The sequence below is a fragment of the Carcharhinus amblyrhynchos genome, unplaced genomic scaffold (genome assembly GCF_965287045.1).
Source record: "Carcharhinus amblyrhynchos unplaced genomic scaffold, sCarAmb.v2.hapA scaffold_409, whole genome shotgun sequence".
Classification (NCBI taxonomy): Eukaryota; Metazoa; Chordata; class Chondrichthyes; order Carcharhiniformes; family Carcharhinidae; genus Carcharhinus; species Carcharhinus amblyrhynchos.
This window is the reverse complement of record NW_027650149.1, coordinates 25,903-52,354: the sequence shown is the minus strand read 5'-3', so window position 1 is coordinate 52,354 and position 26,452 is coordinate 25,903. Positions and strand designations below refer to the sequence as shown.

The following is a 26,452-nucleotide window of genomic DNA, read 5'->3' as shown; positions in this document are numbered from 1 at the left end:
AAATGTGCTGCCTGGGGGGGGGGGGCCTCACATCCTTTAAAAAGTACCCGGGTGAGCACTTGGCACATTCAGGGCCAGGCGCTGGGAACTGGGATTCGATGGGAGAGTAGGTGTTTCCACTGTGTGGGTGCGAGCCTCTTCTGGGCCGTCTGGTTCTCGTTCACCTACCTGGTGTCGATGACTCTGTCCTTGCGCTGGCTCTCCGTACCCGGCTTCTCCTGGCTGGGCTCCGATTTCTTGCTGACGGGTTTTTTACGTTTCTTTTTGACAGCTTTGCTGATGGTCTGGGCCGTGTACTTGGGCAGCAGCTGCACACAAACAAACCCACGTATGGGTGTGTGAGAGCCAGTATCACGCCGCAGGGCTTTCATCTCCGCGCTGACAAGGTCCCCCCACCCTGCCGCCCCACCCCCCTCACCCCCCTCCCCCTCAAAGTCAACATCCTTCCAACGGGGAAAAAGATACAAAAGTCTGAGGTCCCGTACCGACCGACTCAGGAACAGCTTCTTCCCTGCTGCTGTCAGACTTTTGAATGGACCTACCTCGCATTGAGTTGATCTTTCTCTACACCCTGGTTATAACGGTAACACTACATTCTGCACCCTCCCCTTTCCTTCTCTATGAATGGTATGCTTTGTCTGTATAGCGTGCAAGAAACAATACTTTTCACTGTATCCCAATACATGTGACAATAATAAATCAAATCAAATATTAAGCTGATCTTTCTCTGCACCCTATCTGTAACTGTAACACTACATTCTGCACCCTCTCCTTTCCTCCTTCCCTCTGTACTCTATGAATGGTATGCTTTGTCTGTATAGTGCACAAGAAACAATACTTTTCACTGTATCCCAATACATGTGACAATAATAAATCAAATATTAAGTTGATCTTTCTCTACACCCTATCTGTAACTGTAACACTACATTCTGCACCCTCTCCTTTCCTCCTTCCCTCTGTACTCTATGAATGGTATGCTTTGTCTGTATAGTGCACAAGAAACAATACTTTTCACTGTATCCCAATACATGTGACAATAATAAATCAAATACTAAGCTGATCTTTCTCTGCACCCTGTGACTGTAACACTATATTCTGCACTCTCTCCTTTCCTCCTTCCCTCTGTACTCTATGAATGGTATGCTTTGTCTGTATAGCACGCAAGAAACAATACTTTTCACTGTATCCCAATACATGTGACAATAATAAATCAAATCAAATATTAAGCTGATCTTTTTCTACACCCTAGCTATGACTGTAACACTACATTCTGCACCCTCTCCTTTCCTTCTCCCGTGTACTCTATGAACAGTATGCTTTGTCTGTATAGTGTGCAAGAAACAATACTTTTCACTGTATCCCAATACATGTGACAATAATAAATCAAATCAAATATTAAGTTGATCTTTCTCTACACCCTATCTGTGACTGTAACACTACATTCTGCACCCTCTCCTTTCCTTCTCCCCTATGTACTCTATGAATGGTATGCTTTGTCTGTATAGTGCGCAAGAAACAATACTTTTCACTGTATCCCAATACATGTGACAATAATAAATCAAATATTAAGCTGATCTTTCTCTACACCCTATCTGTAACTGTAACACTACATTCTGCACCCTCTCCTTTCCTTCTCCCCTGTGTACTCTATGAACAGTATGCTTTGTCTGTATAGTGCACAAGAAACAATACTTTTCACTGTATCCCGATACATGTGACAATAATAAATCAAATATTAAGTTGATCTTTCTCTACACCCTATCTGTGACTGTAACACTATATTCTGCACTCTCTCCTTTCCTTCTCCCCTATGTACTCTATGAACAGTATGCTTTGTCTGTATAGTGCACAAGAAACAATACTTTTCACTGTCTCCCAATACATGTGACAATAATAAATCTAGCTCTCACTCACCTTCTCACTGAGGTTACGTTGCTCGTAGCAGAGTTCGATCATACAGTTGCTCGCTTGTCTGGTGATTTCATCCAGAAAGTTGTTGCATAACCCAGTGCTGCGTTTCTGGAGGACAGGATACTGCACAGAAAGATCCAACACTCCGATCAGATGCTGCATGCCAGGAAAGGCAGCCACATCTCCTCTCCAGCTGCTGTCTTACACACCACAGTGACAGGAGGTGCCCACGACCGATTACAGTCCACTCAATCCCTCTTTGTATGGTTCTGCTGCCTGGTGTGTGCCCATAACATAGGACATAGGGCAATACTGCACAGGAACAGGCCCTTCGGCCCACAATGTTGTGCTGTACACAACGCCAAATTAAACTAATCCTTTCTCCCCGCCCTTGCTCCATGTCCGTCTATTCCTCGCAGGTTAATGAGATTATCTAAACACCCCTGAAACACCCCTATTGTATCTGCCCCCATCACCCCAGCAGCACATTCCAAACACCCATCACTCTCTGTGTAAAAAAACTTACCCCTCACATCTCCTTTGAACCTCCCCCCTCTCACCTTGAGTGCGTGCCCCCGAGTATTAGACGTTTCAGCTCTGGGAAAAAAGATTCCGACTGTCGACCCTCAGAATTTTATAGACTTCGATCAGGTCTCCCCTTCAGCCTCACAGAAAACCACCCTAGTTTGTCCAGCCTCTCCTTATAGCTCAGACCCTCTAATCCACCCTGGTAAACCCCTTCTCTCCAAAGCCTTCCTGTAATGTGACGACCAGAATTGAACACTCTAAGTGCAGCCCAACCACAAGACAGAGGAGCAGAATTAGGCCACTCAGCCCATCGAGTTTGCTCCCCCACCTGGAGGGGACCCACGCAGACACGGGGAGAATGTGCAAACTCCGCACAGGCAGTGACCCGAGCCGGGATTGAACCCGGCTCCCTAGTGCTATGAGACGGCAGTGCTAACCCACTGTGCCACATTAGTGCCGTTGATGAGTTTTCGCAACAATCGATATCAACATCACGCGGTTTTGTTTGGCAATTCCAGAATTTATTAACTGAATTTAAATCCCACCAGTTGCCGTGGTGGGATTTGAACCGCTATCCTGGGTCTCTGGATTACGAGCCCGGTGACATTGCTGCCAGGCTACTGTCTCCCAGTAAGAATTGTAGACTGTGAATTTTGGAAGCCCCAACTTACCTGGTCTGACCTACACGTGACTCCAGACCCACAGCAGTGTGGTGGACACTTAATTGCCCCCCTGAAATGGCCAAGCGCCTCAGTTCAAGGGCAGTTAGGGTTGGGCAATAAATTCTAATCCAGCCAGCAAGACCCATATCCATAAAAGAAGTGGAGAAGTCGCAGAAAGACAGAGAGCAAAAGATCTGCAGGTACCCACCTCCTCAGGACACATGTCGTGGATACAGCTCGAGAAGTGTGCACAGGTCATTGGGAAAGCGATCAGGTAGGGTAGCTGCGTGGATTCCTCGCTGCACAGTAAAAACATCCTCTCAAACAAACGCGGGTAGAAACTGCCAGAAAGAGAAGAGAGTGTCAGAGAGCGCCAAACGCGACTGGCCCGAGGAGGAATCGGGGATTGAAAGTGGAAACCGTCCCACCAAGTTACAAAGCTGCTCTGAGAAGAACAAGGCCCTTTGTAAAGTTTTCACAGGACAGCATCAAGGCCCTTCGTCTGAGAGAGCTCATCAACTCAGACATCTGAGACCAGAAACTTGTAACAGTGATCGATTGGGCCAGCGAACATCATTAAGTCTTCACGCTGACTGGATATTATAATCAAGCAAGGGGTGAGGCGATTGTGATTGGTTTTAATATCTGTACCTTATGCATGATGTAACCTTAATCAATAACTGTGATGGGATAGAGATAACTTCTATACCAATCAAGGTATAGGAATTATCTCTATCTATTGGCTATTATAATTAAGCAAGCGTGAGGTGATTATAATCGGTTTTAATATTTGTAGCTTATGCATGATGTAACCTTAATCAATAACTGAGGGGATAGAGATGATTTCAATACCTTTATTGGTATAGAAGTTATCTTTATCCAATGGCTATTATAATTAAGCAAGTGTGAGGTGATTATAATTGGTTTTAATATCTGTACCTTATGCATGATGTAACCTTAATCAATAACTGTGAGGGGATAGAGATAATTCCTATACCTTGATTGGTACAGAAGTTATCTCTATCTATTGGCTATTATAATTTAGCAAGCGTGAGGTGATTAGAATTGGTTTTAATATCTGTAGCTTATACATGATGTAACCTTAATCAATAACTGTGAGTGGATAGGCTATACCTTGATTGGTACATGCTAATTACTTGTAATAGAATTTGAAACGATAACTCCTTAGGTATTCGTAAATTCTGGCCTCTGGTTAGTTATCAGCACCGAGCTATGATTTTTCAGAGTCCTCGTCATAGCCTGATCAAAATAGCTGTTTGAGAGATCTCTGTGACTTGGCCTGGCCACCTGAAGTTGTGATCAATTCAAAGGCTGACGTCAAAGTCCACAACAGGGAATATCCAGAATCCTGGGCCCCTTGTCACTTCAGACAACAAGGATTATCCTCTGCCATGCGCAGAGACACATTCTCAAATCCCTTCACATCAATTCCACCATGGGCAAAGGAGATAGTGGGCAGAATTTTTCTCGATTTGTTCTAAGTGCAGGGTGGGCGCGAAACTGGGAGTTTCAGATCTGTTGTTTGGGCGTGTTCTCAGCACCGCACCCGCTCCCCACTTTGAGTGAGCCTGCTGGCTTGCTGCAGAAGCCTCTGGGCGGGGCATAATGCACCTGAAAGCCGGCAGAGGGAGGTACTATGCATGTGCAGACCTCGAATTCTGCACACGCGCACTGGCAGTGGTCTGCCAGACAAAGATAGAGCTGTCAGGCCCCTGCTGCTGCAGGCAGCCTGAAGTAGCTCCCACCCACCCCTCCAGCACCCACCAATCCCCACCCTGCTGCCCAGACCAAACAGACCCACCACCCTCCTCCCCGCAATTGTGGACCCGCCTCCTTCCCTCCCACCACCAGTTGTGGACCTCCCCGTCCCCACCACTCACGTGCAGAGGCGCAGCGGGTCCCCTCCCCAACCCCCCACATGTCCCACCCCCAGCACTGCCCCCCACAAGCCCCACCCTTCATTGGCCCAACCCCAAATTGGCCACATCCCCATTGACCCTCGCCCAATCCCTACTGGCACTACCCCACAGGCTCCACCCCCATTGGCCCCACACCCCGATACTTGCCCAAGATCATAGCACAAGTGCCAGCCTGGCACTGCCCAAGGGGCGTCTCCCCTTGCCCTCAGCCTCCCTGGGGGGCCTCAATGGTGAGTCCAAGTCAACTATTCCCCGTTCGTGGGGAGAACGTCCGTTTCTCGTCACGGGAACATTTCCCAGCGAGGTTGGAAAGTGGGAAGTTCCAATATATTAACCAGCCTCTCACCATCCCCGCCGAGAGTCTAACTACGCCGGAAATGCGACACTTGGAAAATGGTGCCCAGTGTGCGGAGGGCAGACGAGTTTTCAAAGGGTTTTGGCGAACTTTTCAAAGCAGCTTAGGAAAAGGCGGGGAGTGGTCGTGGGGTTCAGCTTCAGGAAAGCAGGAGCAGAGTGCCAAACGAGCCCTTGGAACCAGTGAATCCCTATAGAGCAGAAAGAGGCCATTCAGTCCATCCGGTTAGCACCGACTCTGAAACAGCATCTGGCCCAGTACCACCCCACTGTCCTACCCCTGAGACCTGGCACATTTAGCATGGCCAATCCACCCTACCTACACATCTTTGGACACTAAGGGGCAATTTAGCATGGCCAATCCACCCTAACCTACACATCTTTGGACACTAAGGGACAATTTAGCACGGCCAATCCCCCCTAACCTAGACATCTTTGGACACTAAGGGACAATTTAGCACGGCCAATCCCCCCTAACCTAGACATCTTTGGACACTAAGGGACAATTTAGCATGGCCAATCCCCCTAACCTACACATCTTTGGACACTAAGGGACAATTTAGCATGGCCAATCCACCCTAACCTACACATCTTTGGACACTAAGGGACAATTTAGCATGGCCAATCCCCCTAACCTACACATCTTTGGACACTAAGGGACAATTTAGCATGGCCAATCCACCCTAACCTACACATCTTTGGACACTAAGGGGCAATTTAGCATGGCCAAACCACCTAACCTACACATCTTTGGACACTAAGGGACAATTTAGCATGGCCAATCCACCTAACCTACACATCTTTGGACACTAAGGGACAATTTAGCATGGCCAATCCACCCTAACCTACACATCTTTGGACACTAAGGGGCAATTTAGCATGGCCAAACCACCTAACCTACACATCTTTGGACACTAAGGGACAATTTAGCATGGCCAATCCACCCTAACCTACACATCTTTGGACACTAAGGGACAATTTAGCATGGCCAATCCACCCTAACCTACACATCTTTGGACACTAAGGGACAATTTAGCATGGCCAATCCACCCTAACCTACACATCTTTGGACACTAAGGGACAATTTAGCATGGCCAATCCACCCTAACCTACACATCTTTGGACACTAAGGGACAATTTAGCATGGCCAATCCCCCTAACCTACACATCTTTGGACACTAAGGGACAATTTAGCATGGCCAATCCACCCTAACCTACACATCTTTGGACACTAAGGGACAATTTAGCATGGCCAATCCCCCTAACCTACACATCTTTGGACACTAAGGGACAATTTAGCATGGCCAATCCACCCTAACCTACACATCTTTGGACACTAAGGGGCAATTTAGCATGGCCAAACCACCTAACCTACACATCTTTGGACACTAAGGGGACAATTTAGCATGGCCAATCCACCTAACCTACACATCTTTGGACACTAAGGGACAATTTAGCATGGCCAATCCACCCTAACCTACACATCTTTGGACACTAAGGGGCAATTTAGCATGGCCAAACCACCTAACCTACACATCTTTGGACACTAAGGGACAATTTAGCATGGCCAATCCACCCTAACCTACACATCTTTGGACACTAAGGGACAATTTAGCATGGCCAATCCACCCTAACCTACACATCTTTGGACACTAAGGGACAATTTAGCATGGCCAATCCACCCTAACCTACACATCTTTGGACACTAAGGGACAATTTAGCATGGCCAATCCTCCCTAACCTACACATCTTGGGATACTAAGGGACAATTGCCAATCCACGTAACCTCAATCTCTCCTCAGAAAACATCAGCCCAGGAAATAGTCACATCTTCCAGTATTCTGAGGGCAGAACTTTGCCAGTGATAGCCAATCGGACATGGAGCGCTGGGGGGATTAGGGTGGGGGGGTTACTGGCTCGATGGAAGGCACTCTGTGTGGGTGTCAGTCCTGTACTAACCAGAATGGAGTGAGGTTGGCTGTCTCCGCTAACAGCCCTTCCACACTGTCCAGCATCCGGGTATGAAAAACAGTGGTGTTCATCAGCATTGCCAGTTTCTGATTCTCCTTCAGGATCAAGGGGGTCTTCGCCACACTGGTATAAGCCTAAAGAGGCAAGCAGATAAAGGCACACCTCCCAATTGTCAGCATACATCCTCGCGCTCCCTCACTCACTCTCTCTCTCTCCCTCACTCACTCTCTCTCTCTCGCGCTCCCTCACTCACTCTCTCTCTCTCTCTCGCGCTCCCTCGCTCTCTCTCTCTCTCTCTCGCGCTCCCTCGCTCTCTCTCTCTCTCTCTCGCGCTCCCTCGCTCTCTCTCTCTCTCTCTCGCGCTCCCTCGCTCTCTCTCTCTCTCTCTCGCGCTCCCTCGCTCACTCTCTCTCTCTCTCGCGCTCCCTCACTCACTCTCTCTCTCGCGCTCCCTCACTCACTCTCTCTCTCTCTCGCGCTCCCTCACTCACTCTCTCTCTCTCTCTCGCGCTCCCTCGCTCTCTCTCTCTCTCTCGCGCTCCCTCGCTCTCTCTCTCTCTCTCTCGCGCTCCCTCACTCACTCTCTCTCTCTCTCGCGCTCCCTCGCTCTCTCTCTCTCTCTCTCTCGCGCGCTCCCTCGCTCGCTCTCTCTCTCTCTCGCGCTCCCTCACTCACTCTCTCTCTCTCGCTCCCTCACTCACTCTCTCTCTCTCGCGCTCCCTCACTCACTCTCTCTCTCTCGCGCTCCCTCACTCACTCTCTCTCTCTCTCGCGCTCCCTCACTCACTCACTCTCTCTCTCGCGCTCCCTCACTCACTCACTCTCTCTCTCTCGCGCTCCCTCCCTCACTCTCTCTCTCTCGCGCTCCCTCACTCACTCTCTCACTCTCTCACGCTCCCTCACTCACTCTCTCTCTCTCGCGCTCCCTCACTCTCTCTCTCTCGCGCTCCCTCACTCACTCTCTCTCTCTCGCGCTCCCTCACTCACTCTCTCTCTCTCTCTCGCGCTCCCTCACTCACTCACTCTCTCTCTCGCGCTCCCTCACTCACTCACTCTCTCTCTCTCGCGCTCCCTCCCTCACTCTCTCTCTCTCTCTCTCGCTCCCTCACTCACTCTCTCTCTCTCGCGCTCCCTCACTCACTCTCTCTCTCTCGCGCTCCCTCACTCACTCTCTCTCTCTCGCGCTCCCTCACTCTCTCTCTCTCCCTCCCTCACTCTCTCTCTCTCCCTCCCTCACTCTCTCTCTCGCTCCCTCACTCACTCTGTCTCTCGCTCCCTCACTCACTCTCTCTCTCGCTCCCTCACTCACTCTCTCTTCGCTCCCTCACTCACTCTCTCTCTCTCGCGCTCCCTCACTCTCTCTCTCTCCCTCCCTCACTCCTCTCGCGCGCTCCCTCACTCACTCTCTCTCTCGCTCCCTCACTCACTCTCTCTCGCGCGCTCCCTCACTCACTCTCTCTCGCGCGCTCCCTCACTCACTCTCTCTCTCGCTCCCTCACTCACTCTCTCTCTCTCTCGCGCTCCCTCACTCACTCTCTCTCTCTCTCGCGCGCTCCCTCACTCACTCTCTCTCTCTCGCGCTCCCTCACTCACTCTCTCTCTCTCTCCCTCCCTCACTCACTCCCTCCCTCTCGCGCTCCCTCACTCACTCCCTCCCTCTCGCGCTCCCTCACTCACTCCCTCCCTCCCTCTCGCGCTCCCTCACTCACTCCCTCCCTCTCGCGCTCCCTCACTCACTCTCTCTCTCTCGCGCTCCCTCACTCACTCTCTCTCCCCTCGCGCTCCCTCACTCACTCTCTCTCTCGCGCTCCCTCACTCACTCTCTCCCGCGCTCCCTCACTCACTCTCTCCCGCGCTCCCTCACTCACTCTCTCCCGCGCTCCCTCACTCACTCTCTCCCGCGCTCCCTCACTCACTCACTCTCTCTCTCGCTCCCTCACTCACTCTCTCTCTCTCGCGCTCCCTCACTCACTCTCTCTCTCTCGCGCTCCCTCACTCACTCTCTCTCTCTCGCGCTCCCTCACTCACTCTCTCTCTCTCGCGCTCCCTCACTCACTCTCTCTCTCTCGCGCTCCCTCACTCACTCTCTCTCCCTCCCTCACTCACTCCCTCCCTCTCGCGCTCCCTCACTCACTCCCTCCCTCTCGCGCTCCTCACTCACTCCCTCCCTCTCGCGCTCCCTCACTCACTCCCTCCCTCTCGCGCTCCCTCACTCACTCCCTCCCTCTCGCGCTCCCTCACTCACTCACTCTCTCTCGCGCTCCCTCACTCACTCTCTCTCGCGCTCCCTCACTCACTCTCTCTCGCGCTCCCTCACTCACTCTCTCTCGCGCTCCCTCACTCACTCTCTCTCTCGCGCTCCCTCACTCACTCTCTCTCTCGCGCTCCCTCACTCACTCTCTCTCTCTCGCGCTCCCTCACTCACTCTCTCTCTCTCTCGCTCCCTCACTCACTCTCTCTCTCTCGCGCTCCCTCACTCACTCACTCTCCCTCCCTCACTCCCTCCCTCTCGCGCTCCCTCACTCACTCCCTCCCTCTCGCGCTCCCTCACTCACTCCCTCTCTCCCTCTCGCGCTCCCTCACTCACTCCTCCCTCTCGCGCTCCCTCACTCTCTCTCTCTCGCGCTCCCTCACTCACTCTCTCTCTCTCGCGCTCCCTCACTCACTCACTCTCTCCCGCGCTCCCTCACTCACTCTCTCCCGCGCTCCCTCACTCACTCTCTCCCGCGCTCCCTCACTCACTCTCTCCCGCGCTCCCTCACTCACTCTCTCCCGCGCTCCCTCACTCACTCTCTCCCGCGCTCCCTCACTCACTCTCTCCCGCGCTCCCTCACTCACTCTCTCCCGCGCTCCCTCACTCACTCTCTCCCGCGCTCCCTCACTCACTCTCTCCCGCGCTCCCTCACTCACTCTCTCCCGCGCTCCCTCACTCACTCTCTCCCGCGCTCCCTCACTCACTCTCTCCCGCGCTCCCTCACTCACTCTCTCCCGCGCTCCCTCACTCACTCTCTCCCGCGCTCCCTCACTCACTCTCTCCCGCGCTCCCTCACTCACTCACTCTCTCTCTCGCTCCCTCACTCACTCTCTCTCTCTCGCGCTCCCTCACTCACTCTCTCTCTCTCGCGCTCCCTCACTCACTCTCTCTCTCTCGCGCTCCCTCACTCACTCCCTCCCTCTCGCGCTCCCTCACTCACTCCCTCCCTCTCGCGCTCCCTCACTCACTCCCTCCCTCTCGCGCTCCCTCACTCACTCCCTCCCTCTCGCGCTCCCTCACTCACTCCCTCCCTCTCGCGCTCCCTCACTCACTCCCTCCCTCTCGCGCTCCCTCACTCACTCCCTCCCTCTCGCGCTCCCTCACTCACTCTCTCTCTCTCGCGCTCCCTCACTCACTCTCTCTCGCGCTCCCTCACTCACTCTCTCTCGCGCTCCCTCACTCACTCTCTCTCGCGCTCCCTCACTCACTCTCTCTCTCGCGCTCCCTCACTCACTCTCTCTCTCTCGCGCTCCCTCACTCACTCTCTCTCTCTCGCGCTCCCTCACTCACTCTCTCTCTCTCGCGCTCCTCACTCACTCCCTCTCGCGCTCCCTCACTCACTCCCTCTCTCGCGCTCCCTCACTCACTCACTCTCTCTCGCGCTCCCTCACTCACTCTCTCTCTCGCGCTCCCTCACACACTCTCTCTCTCTCGCGCTCCCTCACACACTCTCTCTCTCTCGCGCTCCCTCACACACTCTCTCTCTCCTCTCGCGCTCCCTCACTCACTCCCTCTCGCGCTCCCTCACTCACTCCCTCTCTCGCGCTCCCTCACTCACTCACTCTCTCTCGCACTCCCTCACTCACTCACTCCTCTCGCGCTCCCTCACTCACTCTCTCTCTCGCACTCCCTCACTCACTCTCTCTCTCTCCGCGCTCCCTCCCTCACTCTCTCTCTCTCTCGCGCTCCCTCACTCTCTCTCTCTCTCGCGCTCCCTCACTCTCTCTCTCTCTCGCGCTCCCTCACTCTCTCTCTCTCTCGCGCTCCCTCACTCTCTCTCTCTCTCGCGCTCCCTCACTCTCTCTCTCTCTCGCGCTCCCTCACTCTCTCTCTCTCGCGCTCCCTCCCTCACTCTCTCTCTCTCTCGCGCTCCCTCACTCTCTCTCTCTCTCGCGCTCCCTCACTCTCTCTCTCTCTCGCGCTCCCTCACTCTCTCTCTCTCTCTCGCGCTCCCTCACTCACTCTCTCTCTCTCTCGCGCTCCCTCACTCCTCGGTCTCTCTCTCGCGCTCCCTCACTCACTCTCTCTCTCTCGCTCTCCCTCACATCACTCTCTCTCTCTCGCGCTCCCTCACTCACTCTCTCTCTCTCGCGCTCCCTCACTCACTCTCTCTCTCTCGCGCTCCCTCACTCACTCTCTCTCTCTCGCGCTCCCTCACACACTCTCTCTCTCTCGCGCTCCCTCACACACTCTCTCTCTCTCTCGCGCTCCCTCACTCACTCCCTCTCGCGCTCCCTCACTCACTCCCTCTCTCGCGCTCCCTCACTCACTCACTCTCTCTCGCACTCCCTCACTCACTCTCTCTCTCGCGCTCCCTCACTCACTCTCTCTCTCGCGCTCCCTCACTCACTCTCTCTCTCGCACTCCCTCACTCACTCTCTCTCTCTCTTGCGCTCCCTCCCTCACTCTCTCTCTCTCTCGCGCTCCCTCACTCTCTCTCTCTCTCGCGCTCCCTCACTCTCTCTCTCTCTCGCGCTCCCTCACTCTCTCTCTCTCTCGCGCTCCCTCACTCTCTCTCTCTCTCGCGCTCCCTCACTCTCTCTCTCTCTCGCGCTCCCTCACTCTCTCTCTCTCTCGCGCTCCCTCACTCTCTCTCTCTCGCGCTCCCTTACTCACTCCCTCACACTGCATCCCCAGTTCACAGAATGGGTGACACTATTACACTGCTTCACTGCACTTACCCAATGCCACACACCACCCTTCCCTCCACACTCCCTCATCTGTTTCCTCACACTCCCTCGCCTCCTGCTCTCCATCCTATCTCTCTGAACTCCATTCCTCCCTTGCCCACCATCGTATCGAAGTGACCACATTTACTCCATCTCCCCTTGTCACCACCTCTCTGCGCTGCCTCTGAACATCCAACTGAACATTGAGATTCCAAGGAAAAATCTCAAAGACTTCATCACAGTCAGAGGGTCAGTGCTGAGGGAGTGCCGCACTGTCAGAGGGTCAGTGCTGAGGGAGTGCCGCACTGTCAGAGGGTCAGTGCTGAGGGAGTGCCGCACTGTCAGAGGGTCAGTGCTGAGGGAGCGCCGCACTGTCAGAGGGTCAGTGCTGAGGGAGCGCCGCACTGTCAGAGGGTCAGTGCTGAGGGAGTGCCGCACTGTCAGAGGGTCAGTGCTGAGGGAGTGCCGCACTGTCAGAGGGTCAGTGCTGAGGGAGCGCCGCACTGTCAGAGGGTCAGTGCTGAGGGAGTGCCGCACTGTCAGAGGGTCAGTGCTGAGGGAGTGCCGCACTGTCAGAGGGTCAGTGCTGAGAGAGCGCCGCACTGTCAGAGGGTCAGTGCTGAGGGAGCGCCGCACTGTCAGAGGGTCAGTGCTGAGGGAGCGCCGCACTGTCAGAGGGTCAGTGCTGAGAGAGTGCCGCACTGTCAGAGGGTCAGTACTGAGGGAGTGCCGCACTGTCAGAGGGTCGGTGCTGAGGGAGTGCCGCACTGTCAGAGGGTCAGTGCTGAGGGAGTGCCGCACTGTCAGAGGGTCAGTACTGAGGGAGTGCCGCACTGTCAGAGGGTCAGTACTGAGGGAGTGCCGCACTGTCAGAGGGTCAGTACTGAGGGAGTGCCACATTGTCAGAGGGTCAGTGCTGAGGGAGCGCTGCACTGTCAGAGGGTCTGCTGATCCATAGGATCCCTGCAGTGCAGAAAGAGGCCATTCAGCCCAACAGGTCAGCAGCAACTACTCTCTGAAAGAGTATTTTTCACAGACAATCCATCCCTCCCTGGCTCCTTAACCCTGCACATCCACCCTAACCTACACATCTTTGGACACTAAGGGGCAATTTAGCATGGCCAATCCACCCTAACCTACACATCTTTGGACACTAAGGGACAATTTAGCATGGCCAATCCACCCTAACCTACACATCTTTGGGACACTAAGGGGCAATTTAGCATGGCCAATCCACCTAACCTACACATCTTTGGACACTAAGGGACAATTTAGCATGGCCAATCCACCCTAACCTACACATCTTTGGACACTAAGGGACAATTTAGCATGGCCAATCCACCCTAACCTACACATCTTTGGACACTAAGGGACAATTTAGCATGGCCAATCCACCCTAACCTACACATCTTTGGACACTAAGGGGCAATTTAGCATGGCCAATCCACCCTAACCTACACATCTTTGGACACTAAGGGACAATTTAGCATGGCCAATCCACCCTAACCTGCACATCTTTGGACTGTGGGAGGAAACCGGAGCACCCGAGGGAACCCATGCAGACACGGGGAGAATGTGCAATCTCCACTCTGACAGACAGTGCCTCAAGGCTGGAACGGAATGCGGGCCACTGGATGGAACTGGAGGCAAATATGAGACATCTACCAAGCTTTATTTACAGGGAACTAAATTCCAATCAGTTCATACACACCGCTTGAATACAATGACACCCTCAGTTCATGCACAAGGATGAAATGTCTCCTGATATTGCTCACATTACATGACTGTCAATATCATCCCATAATATATCCCACCACCAGCACCTTCCACAGTCGACAGCACGCCAGGAGGGGGACACTATCGTGTGATTTGCTGTTTGCCAGAACAAATGCCTACCTGAAGCCGAAACCAATCCAGTCGGAAGCCCCGGAAATCGAACTTCTCGTTGTTTTCAACTATATAACGTGTGCAACCACAGAAACAAAGTCAATCTGTTACCTGCCATTCCAGACAGCATTATCCACCCGAGGGTCCCACGCCCATACCCCTCCCTGCCCACCGAAGTAGAAAAGCATCACATTTTTATGAATATCTCGCTCACGCGCCTCGCTTTCCGTTTTGGGAGTCGCGACATTAACCGCAGGGATGTGGGACCAGATGCAATCAAAGCAAAGAGATTCACCACCCTTTGAGTGAAGAAGTTCCTCCTCAACTCTGATCTAAACTGTCCCCCACTTTATCTTGAGGCTGTGCCCTCTAGTCCTGCTGTCCTTTCTAAGCAGGAAGAATCTCTCTACCTCTACCCTATCCATCCCCTTCATTATCTTATACATCTCTATAAGATCCCCCCTCATCCTTCTAAACTCCAACGAGTACAGACCCAGTCTATTTAGTCTCTCTTCATAGTCCAACCCCCTCATCTCCGGTATCAGCCTAGTAAACCTCCTCTGCACTCCCTCCAAGGCCAAAATATCCTTGCATAAGTGCGGCGACCAAAACTGCACACAGTACTCCAGCTGCGGCCTCACCAGTGCCCTATACAGCTGCAGCAAGACCTCCCTACTTTTATATTCTATCCCCCTCGCTATAAAGGCCATTCGCCTTCTTGATCACCTGCTGCACCTGCAGACTGGGTTTTTGCGACTCGTGCACAAGGACCCCCAGGTCCCTCTGCACCGTCGCCTGCTGCAGCTTTTCGCCTTTTAAATAGTAATCCCTCCTACTATTATTTCTACCAAAGTGGATAACCTCACACTTGCTAACATTATACTCCATCTGCCAGGTCCTCATCCACTTGCTCAGCCTATCCAGATCTCTCTGCAAAGATCAGTTTGAGGACAACCCAGACAGGCAACATCGCTCTGGAGATGGGCAAACCTACGGGAGGCACTCTGATTTCAATTTATCCAAATGTTTACTGGAGAGGTGGTTATATTTTCATTGTCTTTTGGTTTGTAACTCACAGAAAAGTGAATCAAAGTCAATGACAGTTCAGTCGTCCTGCACTGTAAGCAGACTTATTTTTAAGTAACATGAAAATCATCAAATCCCTACATAGCACAGAAAGAGGCCCATCGGCCCATCGAGTCCGCATTGACCACAATCCCACCCATGCCCTACCCCCACATCCCCAAATATTTACCCACTAATCTCTCTAACCTACGCATCTCAGGACACTAAGGGACAATTTAGCATGGCCAATCCACCCTAACCTGCACATCTTTGGACACTAAGGGACAATTTAGCATGGCCAATCCCCCTAACCGGCACATCTTTGGACACTAAGGGACAATTTAGCATGGCCAATCCACCCTAACCTGCACATCTTTGGACACTAAGGGACAATTTAGCATGGCCAATCCACTCTAACCTGCACATCTTTGGACACTAAGGGGCAATTTAGCATGGCCAATCCACCTAACCTGCACATCTTTGGACACTAAGGGATAATTTAGCATGGCCAATCCACCTAACCTACACATCTTTGGACACTAAGGGATAATTTAGCATGGCCAATCCCCCTAACCTACACATCTTTGTACTTGGATTTGGATAAGTTGTAAGTTTCAGCACAGATCAGTGTGAGGTGTTGCATTTTGGAAAGTCAAACCAGGATAGGACTCGCCCAGTCAATGGGAGGGCCCTGGGGAGTGTTGAGGAACAGAGGGAGCTCGGAGTACAAGTAGATAGTTTATTGAATGTGGCGTCACATGTAGACAGGTGAAGGTGTTTAGCAAACTGGCCATCATCAGTCAGGACATCGAGTATCGGAGTTGGGACATTGTTACGGTTGTATATGTGAGCACTTGGAGTATTGGGAACAGTTTTCCTGTTATAGGAAGGACATTGATAAACTGGAGAGGGTGCAGAGAAGATTTAACCAGGACGTTACCAGGAGCAGTGGGCCCGAGTTATAGGGAGCGGTTGGCCGTAAGAAATAGGAGCAGGAGTAGGCCATCTAGCCCTTCGAGCCTGCCCTGCCATTCAATAAGGCCAGGTTCGGACTTTATTCCGTACAATGTAGGTGAGAGGGGAAAGGGGACCTGGGAGAGGGTAACTTTTTCCACACAGGGGGTGGTGTGTGTACAAAATGAGTTGCCTTGAAAAGTGATTGAGACGGGTACAATGACAACGCTTAAAAAAGTATTTGGATAAGTAGATGGATGGGGAAGGATAAGAGGGAAATGGGCCATTGGGACTAGCTGGGAGGGCATGGACTCGTTGGGCCGAAGGGCCTATTTCCGTGCTGTTTTGTTCTATGACTGAATGGTCCCTACAGAAGGGAACAACTTCCTGAGATTTGTTGTCAGATACTTTTTGGTGGCAGCACGAAGTAAACTTGCCAAAGATTTCTGCTGCCACCATTATCGTTAGAGGGTAGAATTTTAACTTCCTGTCACAAACAGGAAGTGCCGCCATTTTGAAAATGGCCGGTGACCAGAGCGGATGATCACACCGGTGGGGGAGGCCCATAAGATTGCCCCCCCACCCAAAAAAAAACTGGCGCATTCAGCCCTGTCCCAGAGGGAGCAACAAGTGTCCAGTCGCCCACAGCTCAGGTTTGTGAAGGCCAGGCTCAGAATCCAAGGCCGGAACCCTACCTTGTTTGATGTTCAGAGATGCCAAACTGTTCACAAACGATGACATGATCACAGATTCTTCCTCAGGGCAGACGGAGAGGTTCTGAAAAGACGCAAGCACAAACATTTCCAACTGAATAGAATCCCTACAGCGCAGAAAGAGGGCATTTGGCCCATCGAGTCCATACCAACAACAATCCTAGTCAGCTCTCATCCCCGTAACCCTGTCTATTTACCTGATAATCTCACCAACACTGAGGGACAATTTAGCATGGCCAATCCCCCCTATCCTACACATCTTTGGACACTAAGGGACAATTTAGCATGGCCAATCCACCCTAACCTACACATCTTTGGACACTAAGGGGCAATTTAGCATGGCCAATCCACCCTAACCTATACATCTTTGGACACTAAGGGACAATTTAGCATGGCCAATCCACCTAACCTGCACATCTTTGGACACTAAGGGACAATTTAGCATGGCCAATCCACCTAACCTACACATCTTTGGACACTAAGGGACAATTTAGCATGGCCAATCCACCCTAACCTACACATCTTTGGACACTAAGGGGCAATTTAGCATGGCCAATCCCCCTAACCTACACATCTTTGGACACTAAGGGACAATTTAGCATGGCCAATCCACCCTAACCTACACATCTTTGGACACTAAGGGGCAATTTAGCATGGCCAATCCACCCTAACCTACACATCTTTGGACACTAAGGGACAATTTAGCATGGCCAATCTACCTAACCTGCACATCTTTGGACACTAAGGGACAATTTAGCATGGCCAATCCACCCTAACCTACACATCTTTGGACACTAAGGGACAATTTATCATGGCCAATCCACCCTAACCTACACATCTTTGGACACTAAGGGACAATTTATCATGGCCAATCCACCCTAACCTATACATCTTTGGACACTAAGGGGCAATTTAGCATGGCCAATCCACCTAACCTGCACATCTTTGGACACTAAGGGACAATTTAGCATGGCCAATCCACCTAACCTGCACATCTTTGGACACTAAGGGACAATTTAGCATGGCCAATCCACCTAACCTGCACATCTTTGGACACTAAGGGACAATTTAGCATGGCCAATCCACGCTAACCTACACATCTTTGGACACTAAGGGACAATTTAGCATGGCCAATCCACCCTAACCTACACATCTTTGGACACTAAGGGGCAATTTAGCATGGCCAATCCACCCCAACCTACACATCTTTGGACACTAAGGGACAATTTATCATGGCCAATCCACCCTAACCTACACATCTTTGGACACTAAGGGACAATTTATCATGGCCAATCCACCCTAACCTATACATCTTTGGACACTAAGGGACAATTTAGCATGGCCAATCCACCTAACCTGCACATCTTTGGACACTAAGGGACAAGTTAGCATGGCCAATCCACCTAACCTGCACATCTTTGGACACTAAGGGACAATTTAGCATGGCCAATCCACCTAACCTGCACATCTTTGGACACTAAGGGGCAATTTAGCCTGGCCAATCCACCTAACCTACACATCTTTGGACACTAAGGGACAATTTAGCATGGCCAATCCACCGTAACCTACACATCTTTGGACACTGAGGGACAATTTAGCATGGCCAATCCACCCTAACCTACACATCTTTGGACACTAAGGGACAATTTAGCATGGCCAATCCACCCTAACCTACACATCTTTGGACACTAAGGGACAATTTAGCATGGCCAATCCACCTAACCTACACATCTTCGGACACTAAGGGACAATTTAGCATGGCCAATCCACCGTAACCTACACATCTTTGGACACTAAGGGACAATTTAGCATGGCCAATCCACCCTAACCTACACATCTTTAGACACTGAGGGGCAATTTAACATGGTGAATAAATTTGGAATGATAAAGCTAACCTCAGTAATGGTGACTATGACAACTATCAAAATTGGGGCAAGGCCAATTTTGATGGGATCAGGCAGGAACTTTCAAAAGTTAATTGGGGGGAGTCTGTGGGAAGGAAGGGGGATGTCTGGTAAGTGGCACGCCAGGGTTCAGGGTAAAACACATTCCTCTTAGAGTGAAGGGCAAGGCTGACAGAAGTCGGGAGCCCTGGATGACTTGGCATATTGAGGCCTTGGTCAAAAAGGAGAAAGAGACACATGACATGCATAGGGATCAAGTGGATCCCTTGAAGAGTATAGGGGGTGGAGGAGGAGAGTTAAGAGAGGAATCAGGAGGGCCTAAAGGGGACACGAGATTGGCAGATAAGGCAAAGGAGAATCCAAAGAGTTTCTACAAATACATAAAGGGCAAAAGAGTAACAAGGGAGAGAGTAGGGCCTCTTAAGGACCAACAAGGTCACCTATGTGCGGGTCTACAAGAGATGGGTGAGATCCTAAATGAATATTTCTCATCAGTATTTACTGTTGAGAAAAGCATGGATGTTAGGGAACTTGGGGAAATAAATAGTGATGTCTTGAGGAGTGTACATATTACAGAGAAGGAGGTGCTGGAAGTCTTAAAGCGCACCAAGGTAGATAAATCCCCGGATGAAGTGTATCCCAAGACATTGTGGGAGGCTAGAGAGGAAATTGTGGGTCCCCTAGCAGGGATATTTGAATCACTGGCAGTCACAGGTGAGGTGACTGAAGATTGAAGAGTGGCAAATGTTGTGCCTTTGTTTAAAAAGGGCTGCAGGGAAAAGCCTGGGATCTACAGGCCAGTGAGCCTCACATCTGTGGTGGGTAAGTTGTTAGAAGGTATTTTGAGAGACAGAATCTACAGGCATTTAGAGACGCAAGGGCTGATTAGGGACAGTCAGCATGGCTTTGTGAGTGGAAAATCATGTCTCACAAATTTGATTGAGTTTTTTGAAGGGGTAACCAAGAAGGTAGATGAGGGCAATGCAGTTGATGTTGTCTATATGGACTTTAGCAAGGCCTTTGACAAGGTACCACATATTAGGTTTTGCATGAGGTTAAATCTCACAGGATCCAGGGTGAGGTATCTAAATGGATACAAAATTGGCTTACACAAGAACATAAGAAATAGGAGCAGGAGTAGGCCATCTAGCCCTTTGAGCCTGCCCCGCCATTCAATAAGATCATGGCTGATCTGTCGTGTCTCAGTTCCACATTCCCGCCCTCTCCCCATAACCCTTAACCCCCTCTCTCATCAAAAACCCATCAACCCGCGTCTTAAAAATATTTAGCGAGGCAGCTTCCACCACTTCAACGGGCAGAGAATTCCAGAGATTCACCACCCTTTGAGTGAAGAAGTTCCTCCTCAACTCCGTTCTAAACCGCCCCCCCTTTATCTTGAGGCTGTGCCCCCTAGTCCTACTGTCTTTTCTGAGCGGGAAGAGTCTCTCCACCTCTATCCTATCCATCCCATTCATCATCTTATACATCTCAATGAGATCTCCCCTCATTCTTCTAAACTCTAACGAGTACAAGCCTAGTTTATTCAGCCTAGAGGGTTGTTTTTCAAACTGGAGGCCTGTGACCAGCGGTGTGCCTCAGGGATCAGTGCTGGGCCCACTGATATTTGTCATTTATATTAATGATTCGGATAAGAATATAGGAGGCATGGTTAGTAAGTTTGCAGATGACACCAAGATTGGTGGCATAGTGGACAGTAAAGAAGGTTATCTCCAATGGCAACTGGATCTTGATCAATTGGGCCAGTGGGCTGACGAACGGCAGATGGAGTTTAATTTAGACGAAGGTCCTTTAGGGAAGGAAATCTGCCGTCCTTATCAGGCCTGGCCTACACGTGACTCTAGAACCACAGCACACGATACTAATGTTTTTCTCTTCTAATCTATGGGCGATTCAGTCTGCCTTGTTGTCCAACGAGGGGCGTACACGCGATGGGTCGTACTTGGGCTGCTCTTGGTTGTTCGAGATTGGCCTAGTGCTTCATGTCGTTAGTGTGTGCCTAAACTGGACCAGATACTGGGCAACACGACAGCTCAGTGACTATCACTGTTTGCTGTGCAGACACATGGATTTGGGCCGGTGTCTGTGGGAGTTTGCGCATTCTCCCCGTGCTTGCGTGGGTTTTCTCCGGGTGCTCCGGTTTCCTCCCACACCCCAAAGATTAGGCCGATTGGTGTAACAAATTGTCCCTAAATTAGTCTCCCCTCAATGTGGATGGCCATAAAACATAGACAAGGGTCATGGGTGGAGAGGGGGACTGGTGGTGTTAAGATGGCGGCGCGGGCTCGTTGGGCCGAAGGGCCTGTTTTTGTTCTTAACTTGGCTGACACTGAAATGGCCCATTTAGCCACTCAGTTCAGGGGCAATTAGGGTTGGGCAGAAAATTGCCAGCCTTGCCAGCAATACCCACGCCCCCTCAAAGAATATATAAACGGCAAATTTTTGAGCACTGGGCCTCACAAAGCTCACATGCAACATTCCCGAAAATCTCGGCCCTGGAAATTTTGGGTGGAATTTTCCCTTCCCGCTGCCACAGGAATCACAGTAGGCGCGGGGGACACAGGTCCAACGTTAAACGGGATTTTCCGATTTTGAGGCACAGTCGTAAAATTCCGCCCTTTGCGTCACCCCCCCCCCCCCTCCCCCCCCCCCCCGCCCCCCCGAGCCAGAGGTTTGTCATCTCACCTGAATCGTTTCACTGAGAAGAACCGCATCAAAGTGGGCCAGGTAGGTGACAAAGTATCGCTGAATCACCTTCTTAAACTTGTGCAGCAGTCTTCGGAGCTCCTCCATCACAAACAGCAGCTCTGCCAAGTTACTGGAACGGAAGGAACGCAGCATAACCAGGGGAGCCATCGCCCAGAAACCACGGCAGAAGCGGTGGACTTTTCTCTGACGCTATCTCTGCCTTCCCACAAGGCATCAAACTAGGCCAGGACCTCCAGCCGTCAGCCTCCTACCATCTCCCCGTGTCTGCATGGGTTTGCTTGTCCCTTAGTGTCCAAAGATGTGTAGGTTAGGGTGAATTGGCCATGCTAAATTGTCCCTTAGTGTCCAAAGATGTGTAGGTTAGGGTGGATTGGCCATGCTAAATTGTCCCTTAGTGTCCAAAGATGTGTAGGTTAGGTGGATTGGCCATGATAAATAGTCCCTTAGTGTCCAAAGATGTGTAGGTTAGGGTGGATTGGCCATGCTAAATTGCCCCTTAGTGTCCAAAGATGTGTAGGTTGGGTGGATTGGCCATGCTAAATTGTCCCTTAGTGTCCAAAGATGTACAGGTTAGGGTGGATTGGCCATGCTAAATTGCCCCTTAGTGTCCAAAGATGTGTAGGTTGGGTGGATTGGCCATGCTAAATTGTCCCTTAGTGTCCAAAGATGTACAGGTTAGGGTGGATTGGCCATGCTAAATTGTCCCTTAGTGTCCAAAGATGTGTAGGTTAGGTGGATTGGCCATGCTAAATTGTCCCTTAGTGTCCAAAGATGTGTAGGTTAGGGGGATTGGCCATGCTAAATTGTCCCTTAGTGTCTAAAGATGTGTAGGTTAGGTGGATTGGCCATGCTAAATTGTCCCTTAGTGTCCAAAGATGTGTAGGTTAGGGTGGATTGGCCATGCTAAATTGTCCCTTAGTGTCCAAAGATGTGTAGGTTAGGTGGATTGGCCATGCTAAATTGCTCCTTAGTGTCCAAAGATGTGTAGGTTAGGTGGATTGGCCATGCTAAATTGTCCCTCAGTGTACCCGAACAGGGCTATGGCAACTGGGGGATTTTCATAGTAACTTCATTGCAGTGTTAATGTAAGCCGACTTCATTGAGTGGGCACTCCCAAACCCTGTTGATCTGACATTTGCAACTCAGTCACGCGGGGGTGGGGTAGGAGCTGTTGTGGGGGCTCCTGAGACTTCCCAGATGATGGGGCAGGATTGAACAGGGACGAGGACCTCCGGTACGCTGCGAGCGGGGCCTCACCTTGTGGGGACAGTTCTAGATCAGCGCGGCTGCTGAAGTTCCACATTTCCGATCTGGCAAAATCTCAGTTTGATGAGGTTCATTCTGCCCATGCTAGGGCAAGGACCCCCATCCACTGACTCTGTCTACACTTCCCGCTGCCTCGGGGAAAAGCAGCCGGTATAATCAAGGACCCCACACACCCCGGACATTCTCTCTTCCACCTTCTTCTATCGGGAAAAAGATACAAAAGTCTGAGGTCCCGTACCGACCGACTCAAGAACAGCTTCTTCCCTGCTGCTGTCAGACTTTTGAAAGGTATATATTAAGCTGATCTTTCTCCACACCCTAGCTATAACTGTTTTTCTAAAGTTTATTTATTAAGAACATAAGAAATAGGAGCAGGAGTAGGCCATCTAGCCCTTCGAGCCTGCCCCACCATTCAATAAGATCATGGCTGATCTGTCGTGGCTCAGTTCCACTTTCTCGCTTTCTCCCCTTAATTCACCTGTCTATCAAAAACCCGTGACTTAAATATATTCAGCGAGACAGCCTCCACCACTTCAACGGGCAGAGAATTCCAGAGATTCACCACCCTTTGAGTGAAGAAGTTCCTCCTCAACTCTGTTCTAAACCGCCCCCCCTTTATCTTGAGGCTGTGCCCCCTAGTCCTACTGTCCTTTCTAAGCGGGAAGAATCTCTCTCCCTCTACCCTATCCATCCCCTTCATTATCTTATACGTCTCTATAAGATCCCCCCTCATCCTTCTAAACTTAGTGTCACCAGTAAGGCTTACATTAACACTGCAATGAAGTGACTGTGAAAACCCCCTAGACATCACATCCGGGTACACTGAGGGAGAATTTAGCACGGCCAATGCACCCTAACCAGCACGTCTTTCGGACTGTGGGAGGAAACCAGGGAACCCGGAGGAAACCCATGCAGACATGGGGAGAATGTGCAGTCTCCACACAGACAGTGACCCAAGCGGGGAACCGAACTTGGATCCTTGACACTGTGAGGCAGCAGTGCTAACCCACTGTGCCACCGTGCGGCCATGTAATATAAATTCTGCACCCTCTCCTTTCCTTCTCCCCTATGTACTCTATGAACGGTATGCTTTGCCGGTATCGTGTGCAAGAAACCATACTTTTCACTGTATCCCAATACACGTGACAATAATAAATCAAATCTAATATTAAGCTGATCTTTCTCTACACCCTAGCTATGGCTGTAACACTACATTCTGCACTCTCTCCTTTCCTTCTCCTGTATGTACTCTATGAACGGTATGCTTTGTCTGTATAGTGCGCAAGAAACAATACTTTTCACTGTATCCCAATACATGTGACAATAATAAATCAAATCCAATATTAAGCTGATCTTTCTCTACACCCTGTGACTGTAACACTACATTCTGCACCCTATGCTTTCCTTCTCCCCTATGTACTCTATGAATGGTATGCTTTGTCGGTATAGCGCGCAAGAAACAATATTTTTCACTGTATCCCAATGCATGTGACAATAATAATTCAAATATTAAGCTGATCTTTCTCTACACCCTATCTGTAACTCTAACACTACATTCTGCACTCTCTCCTTTCCTTCTCCCCTATGTACTCTATGAACAGTATGCTTTGTCTGTACAGTGCGCAAGAAACAATATTTTTCACTGTATCCCAATGCATGTGACAATAATAATTCAAATATTAAGCTGATCTTTCTCTACATCCTATCTGTAACTGCAGCACTGCCTCAGATTCTGAGTGTTCTGGTTTTTGTGAACAGCCTCGCATGTGGAACCTTTGCAAAGTGTCTTCTGGAAGCCCGCATAAATATGATGCGGAGAGACACACTTGAGAGCTACGGGAGTTACCACGTGGGGAGGGCAACGGCTCAGTGATATTACCCCTAGGTTATCAATCCTGAAACCCAGCTAATGTTCGAACCCCGCAGACGGTGGAACTTGAATTCAATTTTTTAGAAAAATCTGGAATTAAGAATCTACTGACGAAACCATCGTGGGAAAAGCCATTTGAGTCACTGGTGTCCTTTAGGGAAGGAAATCTGCTGTCCTTATCTGGTCTGGCCTACACACGACTCCAGAGCCACAGCAATATGGCTGACTCGGAATTGGCTGAGTGAGTTCAAGGGGTAATTAGGGATGGGTAATAAATGCTGGTCTAGTTCGCGACGCCAATGTCCCCACAAATGAATTAAAAAAACCTCAACTGGTTTGGTTGGATGAACTCTTTACAAATTGCCAATGTGTACTTCTGCGCAGTCAAGATTTACTGGGATGACCCACTCTTCACCTCATGTTACATAAGAACATAAGAAATAGGAGCAGGAGTAGGCCATCTGGCCCTTCGAGCCTGCCCCGCCATTCAATAAGATCATGGCTGATCTGTCGTGTCTCAGTTCCACATTCCCGCCCTCTCCCCATAACCCTTAATCCCCTCTCTTATCAAAAACCCATCAACCCGCGTCTTAAAAATATTTAGCGAGGCAGCCTCCACCACTTCAACGGGCAGAGAATTCCAGAGATTCACCACCCTTTGAGTGAAGAAGTTCCTCCTCAACTCCGTTCTAAACCGCCCCCCCTTTATCTTGAGGCTGTGCCCCCTAGACCTACTGTCCTTTCTGAGCGGGAAGAGTCTCTCCACCTCTATCCTATCCATCCCATTCACCATCTTATACGTCTCAATGAGATCTCCCCTCATTCTTCGAAACTCTAACGAGTACAAGCCTAGTTTATTCAGCCTCTCCTCATAGCTCAACCCCCTCAACTCCGGTATCAGCCTAGTAAACCTCCTCTGCACTCCCTCCAAGGCCAAAATATCCTTGCGTAAGTGCGGCGCCCAAAACTGCACACAGTACTCCAGCTGCGGCCTCACCAATGCCCTATACAGCCGCAGCAAGACCTCCCTACTTTTATATTCAATCCCCCTCGCTATGAAGGCCAGCATCCCATTCGCCTTCCTGACCACCTGCTGCACCTGCAGGCTGGGTTTTTGCGACTCATGCACAAGGACCCCAAGGTCCCTCTGCACCGTCGCCTGCTGCAGTTTTTCGCCACGTAAGTAATAGTCCTTCCTACCATTCTTCCTACCAAAGTGGACCACCTCGCACTTGCCAACATTAAATTCCATTTGCCATTTCCTGGCCCATTCGCCCAGCCTATCTAGATCCTTCTGCAGACTCTCCACACCCTCCGCACAATTTGCCGTTCCACCAATCTTGGTGTCATCAGCAAATTTCGACACCCTACACTCGGTTCCCTCCTCCAGATCATCTATATAAATGGTAAATAGCTGAGGCCCCAGCACCGACCCCTGGGGCACTCCACTAGTCACCAACCGCCAATCCGAATAGCACCCATTGACCCCCACTCTCTGCCTCCTATTTGACAACCAATCCTCTATCCACGCTAACACCCTACCCCCAACTCTATGCCCCCATGTCCATGTATTACAATGTACTTGAGGCGAACTGCAGTCACACCCCTGTATAACATAGCAATTTGCCCTCTCAATGGCTCCCATCCTTCACCCCTCTTTTCACCTGTCTACGTAGTCTTCAGGAGTCTTGGTTTTGGTGATGTTTTCAGCGTGACGAACCAGCCACGAGACTTCATCCCGGGAAAACGACAAGGCCATGAAGACAAAAAGCGCCTG

General features: G+C 50.7%; 1 protein-coding gene across 1 annotated transcript in view; it reads right to left on the bottom strand.

The window, feature by feature from the left end:
* Window positions 1-26,452, bottom strand: part of LOC145339340 (nck-associated protein 1-like) — an 89,993-nt gene that overhangs the window by 37,988 nt on the left and 25,553 nt on the right. The window contains exons 7-14 of the mRNA XM_080183769.1: window positions 26,340-26,449; window positions 21,516-21,648; window positions 16,891-16,972; window positions 14,186-14,244; window positions 7,355-7,500; window positions 3,310-3,442; window positions 1,915-2,034; window positions 169-308 (exon numbers count right to left, since the gene is read on the bottom strand). Coding sequence (XP_080039895.1) covers window positions 169-308; window positions 1,915-2,034; window positions 3,310-3,442; window positions 7,355-7,500; window positions 14,186-14,244; window positions 16,891-16,972; window positions 21,516-21,648; window positions 26,340-26,449 — 923 coding nt within the window. The remainder of the gene's footprint in view (window positions 1-168; window positions 309-1,914; window positions 2,035-3,309; window positions 3,443-7,354; window positions 7,501-14,185; window positions 14,245-16,890; window positions 16,973-21,515; window positions 21,649-26,339; window positions 26,450-26,452) is intronic.